The following is an 11,792-nucleotide window of genomic DNA, read 5'->3' as shown; positions in this document are numbered from 1 at the left end:
TGGCTGTAGATGGTGGGTTTTGGTACATTATACATGACAGCTAGGGAGTGGATGTATGCTAATGAGGGCTCTGTTTCTAATGCACCCTTGCTAAGGTAGGAAACATGGATGTTTATAAAAGATCGAAAATGGTAGGGTGCAAAGAAAGATGATGTGGCAAAAATGAATGGAATTGCAGTTTAAGTTTCTCAAGAATGGATGACAAATGTTGATTACATTTTTTGTTAGGCTGTTCAAAGTTTACATGGCCAAAGTTAAGGTGCCAAGAGACTGGCAGAGTGTATTCATAGTGCCCATACATAAAGGGAAAGTGGACCAACAATGTCAAACTTAGAGACATAAGCGTTGAGTACACTTAGTGTAATGTATGGTAGATTGGTGACTGAGGTGGTGGAAGTAGCCCAAAGCATCTAACTGAAGAAAAGCAGTGTTTCAGGATAGGTACTGGTGAGAGATATGTGAACAAGGTGTTTAATCTGAATAATTGTGAGAGGAGAAGTGTAAATAGCATGTGACAATTATGGATGTGTATGATAGAGATGACTGAGAGGCCATGTAGAAAGGTAAACAGGTAAATGAAAAGCTACTCATTGTAATCAAGTTTTTGGTGAGACAGGCATGTATGGAAGATGAGTGATTGCCAGTGAAGGGTGATTTGCATCAGGGATGTATGATATCACCATGGTTATTTATATAATGACAGGGTAATGAGGGAGGGAAATTCAAGGGCCATAGAGTGAGAGATGGATTAGGGGGGGCATGGACAGTTACTCAGTTGTCTGCATATAAACTGACTAATGGTAGACTTGATACAAGAAACTTCAGAGTATGGAAGAGTGCGAAAGGAGAAAGTTGAGAATATATTGAAATTAAATTACTGAGCCACAGCAGGATGGTGTGAATTTTAATGTAGAGAACTTGGCAGAAGTGGAGCACTTTAGATATCTGTGTGTGGGTATGGTAGTGGATAGAAGAATGCATGTCAAAATGAGTTACACTGGTTAAGATGGGAATAAGGTCCAGGTTGCTTTAACTCTCACTTCACTGCATATTCACAACAATCAGTTTTCTCATCCTGAGTTAGCATCGCTCATGGACAACATTCTGCAATTCTGTGAAAATTTTGCCTGCATGGCTACTGCTTACTGTACTTCCAGATGTTGCCATCACTTGGGAATAATATGCACCACACCCTCATGGTTTGTTACAGCATGCCTCAGTTTATCAAAAATCAATATAAAATGAGGTTGCGTGCCTTGGAAAACAATGAATTAGAGAGAAAAATGAGTGGGAACAGCTTCGATGATGGTAAAAAAATGATACCATTACTTGGATAAAAATGATAAATAAGATGCCTACCTCATTGAAGTAGGGGTAGCAATGCTGTTTCCTGTGGGGCGGGGTAACGCTGGGAATGGATGAAGGCAAGCAAGTATGAATATGTACATATGTACATCATGCATGGGCATTTATGTATATATATATGAGTGGATGGGTCATTCTTCATCTGTTTCCTAGCGCTACCTCTGATGCGGGGAATGGCGATTAAGTATAATAATAACAATAAAAAAGATGACCAATCCTACTCATCAAGAGTAAGTAGTAATTATAGTGTAAGATAATTTATATCCAGAGTCGTGTACTAACTTATTTCATGTACTATTTTGAAGTCGCAATCCCAAAAACTGGTTTCAGCAGTGGAACCAGGGAATAACAATTACAGTATCATCATGTAAGGGAAAATATTATGATTGTAGAAGTATAGGAAGCAGAACCTGTAAGTGTGAAATTACAAATGACACATTGAATGAATTTATTTAGAGGAATGTCAACTGTGAAGGCCTGGGTTAAACCTATCCTAGAGAGGCAAAGGTAAAGTAGATGTTTTTAGAAAAGAGAAAATGGTGTGGATGAAAAGGTGGTGAAAGTCAGTGAGCCTGGAAAAGGCACTTGTATGAAGATATACCACGAGAGATTAAGTGTGGAATGGATAAGGTGAGAGTAAACAAAACTAGGGAACTGGGTGAGGAATGGGAGGTATTTAGGGATGCAGTGTTGGCATGACCATAAGAAGAATGTGGAATGTGGGTGGTGAAAAAGGTTTTTGATTGGTAGGATTACTAGTGATAGTGTATCGGTGGTACTAACTGAGAAGGAGTGCAATCAACTGGGAGACGTGGAAGTGGGAGAGAAAGAGGCTTAAGGTCAAGAGGAAGGTGCAGGGGCTGGAAAAGAGGGCAAATGAGAGTTGGGATGAGTATCAACAAACTTAAGTGTGAGAAAAACAGAATAAATGGAAACATTGGTGAATGGGGCAGACTGGGAAGTGGTAATGGAAAGTGATAAGAAGAGATGGATGGTTGCTGAATGTGTTTAACAACAGGGTAGCAGATGTAGGGTGTTTGGGTTGGGGAGGTATGCAAGTGAGATTCCCTAGGCAAATGGCATGGTAAAAAGAGAAAAGGCGGTGAAACCATTTTGTAAGATGAAAGGTAGCAAGATAGCTGAAGTGGATGGTATTGCAGTTGAATTTCTTAAGAAATAGGACGACTGTTTTACTGATTAGTTGAGTTAGGATTTTCAATGTATGTATGGGTTATGGTGAGGTGCCTGAGGAATGGTGGAATGCATGTATAGTGCCACTATAAAAAGGTAAGGGGGATAAAGGTGAGTGTTCACTCTACAGAGGTGTAAGATTGTTAAGTGTACCTGGTAAGTTATATGGAAGAGTGGTGATTGAGAGGGTAGTGAAATGCACAGATCATCAGACTGAGGAAGAGTAATGTGGTTTCTGGAGTCACACAGGACATGTGAATCAGATATCAGCAGTGAAGAATTTGCGTGAGAAACTCTTAGGTACAGAGGGATTTGTATGTGACATTTATGCCACATACTTGTGAAAAATGTTATGAATATGTAGTGTGGGAGGAAAGCTATCAGAAGCAGTTAGGAGTGTTTATTAAAAGAGTAAGGCTTGTCTGCATGTAGTTAGAGAGGGGGGTGTGAGGTTCCAAATGAAGACAGGTCTGCGGTAGGAATGTGTGATGTCATCATGGCTGTTTAATCTGTTTATTGACAGGATGGTGAGGGAGGTGAATGAAGGGGTCTTGGAAAGAGGAGCAGCTTTACGGGCATAGGGGAGCCTGTGAGGTGGGTCATTAGTTGTAATTATATTCAATAAAGTGCACAGTTTAGGTAAAATAATGTAAAGAAAATTTGTTGTTTTCAGTAAGGACATGTAATCATAACTTTGAAACTATATTTTTTTAATATAGGAACTTCTTTTTCATAATGGTAAAATAGCTATACTTATAAACTCATGAAATGAAAATGGTACAAAAATTAAATATGTAAGGAATGCAGTAATACAATAATGCAGGAACATAATGGCACAACATTAAAATAGTATGTATATGCCCATAACTACTGTCTGAAAATCAGAAGTTAGTCATATAGTAACACAGTGCTAACTACAACAATGCAGTGGGTGGATGATATGGTAATGGAGCATGTACACTTATAAGCCCCTGAAAATCATGAGCAACTATTGAAGCCACACTGTCAGTTTTCAATAACTGGGCTTAGTTGTAAAAACAATCTCTCAGTGGTGGTGAGAGAGCAATCGACCATTATGTCATTGTTCAGTTTCATAGAAACATATATATATTCCCAAGAATCTCATCTCTTGTATAATTCCAAAAAGTTTCTCCAAGAACTTGTCTTTATATAGTTTCTTCATGTTTCCCAGGATCAGTTTCTCTCCATGTAAATAAAAATTCAGGGTCCATGTGTGTCTTACTCTTGACTGTTCAATTCTATGAAGTCATTTGGTTAGTCTCATCATTCATACATTTTCTCTTTATTACCTCTCTGAACACCTTACAACTCTTTGCCTCATTTGTATTCAATGTCCACACTACTGACATTACATATTGATCTTAAATATATCTCTCCAATGCTTTCCTTGAACTTATTATTCTCCCATCCACAGTCTATCTCCCTTCTTCATATGGTGTGGATCGCGTCTTCCTGTGAAACCCACCAAGCCACATAGGTGGATATTGCAGGAACACACTGGAAATAAATAATGTGCAATCTTGAATTTAAAATCGCATCTATGAATGAATGTAACCAGTCCATCACTGACCATCGAGGTTGTATAGAAATCGACGATTGAGCTGAACCAACAAGACTAAACCTCAGAGGAGCTGACGCCATTGCTGACACGGCCGGAAGCGCCTGTCACAGGATTATGCAGAGCCAGAGGTCGAGTACCCCAGGACTGGACAACTCGCAGATATAAAGCTAAAAGCCCTTGAGTACCTCAAAATTTACATAATGGTAAACATACCCAACGATTTGAAACATTGCTTTGAAAATCCATTTTTCTCTTGATTATTTGATTATTAATAGCTGTTTTCCTTACCTGAAATAACAACCGTGCATAGTATACCGAGTGTATAGGAAATCCAATATACTTAGATTCTAAACATACGACATTACATTCATAGAAAATGGAAACACAGCTACTGAGAATCGGACATATTGTCGCCATTTATGTGTCAGTGTCTGAGTGTTGGTTTGCAGGGACGAAGTCTGTAGTACAAGTGGATTGTGTGACAAACAGTGAAAAGTAACATATTTGCACGTGCATCCATGTGAAGAAAACAAAATATACTAAGAATCCAACTGTTTCCAACCAATACAATCTAGCAAAAGGAATTCATGAATGAAGGCACTGTAATATAGAATCTGATTTTTTTTTTCTTCTCTGGCTACAGTTCCATAGAAATTTATCCTTGTAGTGAGCTAGAGCGACGACAATTTGTCTCCATTAAGCTCTAAGCCTCTTGCCATTGTCTTATTTGTTTTCACCCAAGGTCAGCACTGGTATGTGTGAAGTGCCAAACAGACTGACAAACGGGGACAACCAATTAAGAGATTAGTGACTTTTCGAGTTCCCTGCCCAGAATGTACTTAGGCAAACTGAGACACTTAGAAGCAAGGTTGACTTGAGTGGAATGTTCATCAAACATGATACATCATTGAAAGAAGGGAAGAAAATTATTGAGTAAAAACGGATGGCAAGAAAAGGAAGTCACCAAATGAGGTGAGAGGACGAAGCATTCCCGTCAGCACTGCCGAGAGGTCAGGAATATCAAATGATGCTAATACCATGAAAATAATGTATACATTTGTTGTCCATGTAAAGATGCGGCATTTAAGGATAGTATAAGGAAAAGGGCACCTGGAATTGTTGGAGTTGTGGAAACAAAGCGTACTTAAAGTGATTTGGTCTCATGTTTTCTGTCCAGAGGGGTACATGATAGTAAGGCAATAAACTGAAGATTGAAGAGGACTTGTCCTGTTAATTAGAAATAATCTTAAATTTCATGATATTGGTAGACATATATTGGTAGACAGCCCGTTCAAAAAATACACGATGGGAATAGTATCAGTGGGAAAGATGTTCATAGACTTGTTGATATTTATCATATAATTCTCTAAAGAATTATATTGGTCTAGAACAAACGTACTGATAATGGGGATTTCAGTTATAAAAAGGTAGCCTGGCGAAGATTGGTATAGGAAAATTTCATGTACCGTGAAAGAAAAAAAAAAAAAAAGGTGAGAGGGACTGACTTACAGTCATTGTTAGATGTTATCTCATGTTGTGTTTAAGCTTAAATACTCGTTAAATGAGGAAGTTAAAAGAGCAAAAATGAGACAACATTTGAAGAAAGCAAATAATCGTAGAAACTACAGAAAATGACAATTTATCAAGTAACATGAATTAGGAAATTAATATTATTTGCCAGGAAAGTGAAATGAGTATTATTTTCATACTGAAAAAACTTCGTATATGAGGAAACCTAATTATTATCAGTGGCCAACACTGGTGGAACTAATTTGCATGAATCGTTCTTGAGCAAGCAAGAGGCACTCAAGAAATTTTTGAAAATCGGTTTGACATATAATTCTCTTTTTTGTTAGGCCGTCATAAAGAAAATCTTAGGTGTTCAGCTAACAATACATTCATTGTGTGGTTTCCGATACACTTGTCCCATCTGTAGCAATTGCACCACCACGGTTAACCACAATTTATATTTATGAGAGAGAGAAGAAAAAGTTTATTCCACATTGACATTCAGTATTCCTGCCCAAAGTGTCGATATTCTCGTAAAACAACGTGTTGATGTACTCGGCATGAAATGTTGATTTCTATCTCAAAGTCTCTGTCTAGTCTATCACACTGACAAGTTTAGGAAAAGTCCTGAAAGTCTTTAGGATTAAAGAAAAGGAAACGGTACATCAGATTACAGGCGATGCTGAACATAGATGTATTGCCTGAAATATTACCTTTTGTACCCAAGTGTAACAGAATGCATCATGTCCATAGCTGACCTTTGTAAGGAGGGAAACCTCTTAAGATAATCCTTTTGAAATTATCGGAGAGATTATAGAAAACAAAGAAAATAACTAGAAATCTATTAAGAGTGGAAGGTATAGATGAGGGAAAACTATATGGCAATAGCCCATCAGTAATACAGGGTAAACGTAGGACAAATAATTTAACATTTAATAACAGAAACAGATTCGTCGGTGGTGATAAAAGTTGTAATATTTGTAGAGCAGGGGAGAAAGATGTACAATTCATTTAATGGTGTCCAAAATATAAAGATGAAAGAAGGACGGAGCCTGCAGTAAAACAACCATTTATAATAAAGAACAAAATAAGATAATTGGACAACTCCTTCAAAGAAATGAAAATTTAGGAGCTGTGAAAGAAATGATATATAAATTATGGAAAATAATCGGTAGGAGGCAGAAAGGAGAGAGTAAAACAACATAAACACAGTAACTATAAAAAGCAGACCACAATCTACGATGAATTTGAAACCTCAACAGGAAGAGGTAAGTGCCGTTGCAAAAGCATGACCACTCGAAGTACAACTGACCTGAAATGAAATTATGGACACTGGTCTTTACATATTTGGGTCGTAACCCAGACGGTGTGAATGAAAGACCTCAGCGCCTTGCGCGCCATTGTGGTGGTTATCAGGTTTAGTAAGTGTCTCGGCCATAGAAGCTGGTTCACCACCACCATGTCATTCGGTCGTTTGCGACATATCCAGGTGTACACCTCCACCCCCTGAACACCCCTCGAGCCACAGCATAACCTAGGACGCGCCTCGCTCCTCCTTCAGCAGCAACAGTAGCATTGTGAGTTCTCGGCAATGCCTCCTCCCTCTTGCGGCTTCCCACTCGCCTTCAGCAACACCTCCTCCCTCTTGTAGTAGCACAAGTCCCGAGGTGAATTGTCACCGCAGGTGTGAGCATTCATAGGCTGAATCCGGTAACAATACGGTAAGTAGAGAGTGTCCAGGTTCACAAGCATGTTCTCCTCTTCAACTGACTAAAGATGATAGGATAAGGAGAACACCAGACCATGTATATCGGTTGTAAGGATTGAATTAGGCATGTAACATGAATTAGGCATGTAACATATGTAACAAGAAGTTAAGGAAACACGGGAATGGGTGTACACAGCTTTGTAATGCTTGATCATTTACAAGGGATAAATTTTAATACGAAAGTCATAGGTATTGTTCCTCAGGAAAACTTTTTTTTTACAGATATTCATAAGACGTATCTATATCATATACACGGTCTTTCTAGAAAATATCTTTATCCGGTACGTGTAACAGTTGTGTAGACACCGAATCTTCACATTAAATACAAGGCATTTGTTGGCAGTAGAAATAAGAAGTGATAAGAGAAAAGAGACGTAAAAGTAAATATTTTGTTAAAAGATTAAATACTCATGCATTAAACTAGCTCTTCTGAATTGGATTTTCTTTTACATATCCAACGGAGATAATTTTTGTGAATTATAATGATCAAATTGTGTTTTTGACACTTTATCTATTCTAATATCTTACGAACTGTGTGTGAAAGAACTTGGTGCTGCAACTCAATACATGTCTATGGTCAACAAATTATTGATCACAACAACCATTTAGTCCTCTTCTACGACGCTCGTGGAATACGTGGGAAGTACTCTTTCTCTCCTGTCCCCAGGGATAGGGGAGTTGTAGGAGTGTGTGATAAAGTGTAAGGAAGTAAATGAAGTAAATTCTTGATTGATGTTGGTAAAACTGACAGTGGATGGAGAGAGATGGGTGATTATTGGTGCTTATGCACCTGGTCATGCGAAGAAAGACATTGAAAGGCAAATGTTTCGGGAACATTGGAGTAAGTGTGTCTGCAGTTTTGGTGTGTGATAACGGGTATTAGTGATGGGTGATTTTAAATGCGAAGGTGAGGGTATCATTGATGTACATATGCGCGTATAAGAGACTTTTGGATGTTAATGTGCTGAAAGGGGCAGCTGGTGGGATGTCTGTTAACTATCTTGTGGAGGCGAAGGTGAAGATTTGTAGAGGTTTCAGAAAAAAAAAAAGATTGTCGGGGAGAAAAGAGTCGTGTGAGTGAGCTTGGAAAGGGGACTTGTGTGAAAAAATATTTTGAGATTGAGTGTAAAATGGCAAAAGGTGAGAGCAAATGACGTGAGGGGAGTGGGCGAGGAATGGGATGTAGCAGTGATGGCATGTGTAAGAGATGCTTGTGGTATTAAGAAAGGTGGGAGATGGGCAAATTAGAAAGGGTAATGAGTGGTGGGGTGAAGCAGTAAAGTCATTAATGAAAGAGAAAAGAGAGGTGTTTGGACGATACATACGAGGAAGGAGTGTAAATGACTTAGAGATGTATAGGAGAAAGCGACAGGAGACCAAGAGGAAGGTCCTAGGGTTAAAAAGAAAAGGACAAATGAGAGTTGGGGTGAGAGAGTACCATTGAACTTTAAGGAAAATAAAAAGACGTTTTGGAAGGAGGTAAATAACGTAAGTAAGAAAAGAGAACAAATGGGAATATCGGTGAAGGAGGCAAGTGGGAAAGTGAGAACAGGTAGTGATGGAGTGAGAAGGAGATGGAGTGAGTATTTTGAGGAACTTTTGAATGTGCTTGATAATATAGTGGCAGATGTAGGGTGTTTTGGTTCGAGGTGGTGCGCGAAGTGAGAGAGTCAGGGAGAGTGGTTTGGTTAAGAGAAAAGAGGTAGTGAAAGCCTTTCGGAAGAGAAATCCGACAAGGCGGCTGGTTTGGATAGTATTGCAGTTAAATTTATTAAAAAATTGGTTGACTGTGTCGTTGATTGGTTTGTAAGGGTATTCAGTGTATGTATGGATTATGATGAAGTGCCTGAGGATGGGCGGAATGCATGTATAGTGTCATTGTACGAAGCCAAAGTGGATAAAGGTGAATGTTCAAACTACAGAGGCATAAGTTTGTTGAGTAATCCTAGAAAATTGTAGGGGAGGGTATTGATTAAGAGAGTAAAGGCATATACTGAGCATCAGTATTCAAACTGCTTTTTGCTGTGCCTTTTCCAAGTATATCTTTATCAGTAAACTTCCCATTTTCTGGTGACATCTGACATTCTCAAAGAGAGAGGTAAATGGAGTGATATTTCACGGTATCAGGTTCTTACGGGTGAGTGAACCTCATATGATATTTAGTTTCATTCTCACGTCGCCGTTAAAAATGTAGATTCCCGGAAGCTGACTGTCTGCCTCAGCAATACTGGGGAATCATTCCTCTTCCTCGAAATGGTCTTGTACCATCACCTGGTAGAATCTATTGTTAATCATCAGATAACTGAGAGAGAGAGAGAGAGAGAGAGAGAGAGAGAGAGAGAGAGAGAGAGAGAGAGAGAGAGAGAGAGAGAGAGAGAGAGAGAACTGGACCGGTCATCAACTCGTACACGGAATACGTTGGTATCATTTAAGGGCACAAAGTATTTAACTATAGAACTCATATGATGTGATTGAACCATAATTTAGAAACAAAATGAAATATGATAAAGGATCATATTCGGCACTCTTTTAGAAACGTACATGTTATCATTATGATAGATAGGGAGAAAGAGGGGTCCACTTATGTGCTGATTACATGAGTTCTCGTGTAAATAGACTTATTTTCGTATACCGCCTCGTATCAAGAGAACTTCCTGTATCAAACGACCATTGATGAAAAAAAAAAAGCCAAAGTATCAGCTGATCGTATTCCTTTAGTTTTACTTTGGTACAATGTAAAAACGTTGAAATTATTATTAGGTATGAATGACGTTCAGTATTTACTTCATATATCAGTATAAAATTATAGATTAATTTTACTTTATTGGTAAAGAATAGAAATGGTAGTTGTCGTGTATTGGTTGCCTTTGAGTTGAGTGATAATGAGACTATTCCAAGTAAAAGTAGTCTGGAAGAAAACATCATGGCGTTTGTTGTGACTGGAGGGACAGCCGCACGATGAGCGGCTTAGAGATGAAACGAGTTGATTATTGAGAGAAATGGCAACGTATGACGATAGACAATGGCTTTTGTCTCATATACAAAATTCTTACGTGACCAGTGATGACACAGGTTTGTGAGAGGTCGGCCTTCCTTGTATGTTGCGAGTGGTGATAGGAGGCTGGTCAGACTCCCGTCAGTTCAGAGCCGCTCTATGAGAAATCCCGACCCAAAACTCGTCCCTTTTTGGGGGAATTGGTCATTTGCGGTCGACGTTGGAGGAATTAGTTGATGGCGAGGAAACTTATATCAATACATTAAGGATGTTATTAGGTACGACATTGCATGAGGGGGACTGTGAACAACATTTGTTATAACATTGACGGGTGAATTATATGTATTTGTAGTGGATCGCTGTGCTCAGAGCTGTAGTAATAGAATGTTCCATTATTTCAGCCATGGCTTTGCAATTTACAGTGCTTGGTACTGATAGTAGAGGTTTGATAAAATATGTGTTTGTGTGTTGGTAGAGATGTGAATGAATGGAGATTCTGGTCTCTGTACTTATGTAGATTCGATCAGTTTAGAAGCAGATACCAGTCATTTGTATAAATATGTCACTATGATATGGCTCTCTCTGATATCTTTGTATTTACACATCCACAATGAATTGATTACATACAGTCCTCATCATGAACATACTGCCGGAATCAACGCTCAAGAACACACACTATCCAGACGGGAAACAACACATCACAGATTGTATATCCTGAGCCCTCTCCCAATCTTGCCTCTGGGAATGGTGGATGTGTTGCCATATGACATGGTACAGTTATTCTAGATTAGAGAATGTTCAATTGAATAACCATGCATCTGCTTAACAAATGGATTATGCTGCCATTCCTGTCACTCTTAGCTTGCAGACTATGTCCACTGACAGCCTGATGAAACCCGACTCATTACCGTCTGACTTGAATAGTAAGGGAACATTTTTAGAATATAGATCAGTATATAACATTCATGTCTGTAAAGCCAGATAATGTGCACATTACTGTTGAAAAGATTAAGACAACCCATTGTGGATTTCCTTGAACATACGTCTTTCCGAACATGAAAAAGTTTATGCTTTCAGTAAACTCGCCACAGATAAGAAAGCTGATGTGCACAATATTGGATGTTATAAGTTTTAAAATGGACACAAGGAAGAACAAGCAAATGTATTTAAAGCGATTAGAAGAGTACAGAAAGGCACTTATGGTTTCAGGCTTGGCTTGTGTTACCATTGTGTGGTATTTCTGTAATGGGTTCTCTCATGTTGTTGAAATTTGATGCTGTTTGTGAAACATAACATTCCTTTTTTACACATTAGAACAAGATACCAATGTTATTTACCTTGAGGAAGTGATAAAATCTACAAAGAAGCAAAAAGAGGAAGAA

The 11,792-nt window shown here is 38.6% G+C and overlaps 1 protein-coding gene across 3 annotated transcripts in view; it reads left to right on the top strand.

The window, feature by feature from the left end:
• Nucleotides 1-7,210: 7,210 nt before the first annotated feature.
• The window catches only part of Sin1 (SAPK-interacting protein 1), a 74,218-nt gene continuing 69,636 nt past the window's right edge, over nucleotides 7,211-11,792 (top strand). Inside the window, exon 1 of one of the 3 annotated variants that reach the window (XM_071668921.1) lies at nucleotides 7,211-7,368. Coding sequence is in view for 2 of the 3 variants with exons in the window: in XM_071668919.1 (XP_071525020.1) it covers nucleotides 10,415-10,487 (73 nt within the window). In the remaining variant the exon portion in view is untranslated. Of the gene's footprint in view, nucleotides 7,369-10,328; nucleotides 10,488-10,528; nucleotides 10,689-11,792 lie in introns of those variants that run through there. The other 2 variants (XM_071668919.1, XM_071668920.1) reach the window with 2 other exon arrangements.

This window comes from Panulirus ornatus, chromosome 13, assembly GCF_036320965.1.
Source record: "Panulirus ornatus isolate Po-2019 chromosome 13, ASM3632096v1, whole genome shotgun sequence".
Lineage (NCBI taxonomy): Eukaryota > Metazoa > Arthropoda > Malacostraca > Decapoda > Palinuridae > Panulirus > Panulirus ornatus.
The sequence above is the reverse complement of the archived record's forward strand: the minus strand, read 5'-3'. Positions and strand labels throughout refer to the sequence as shown.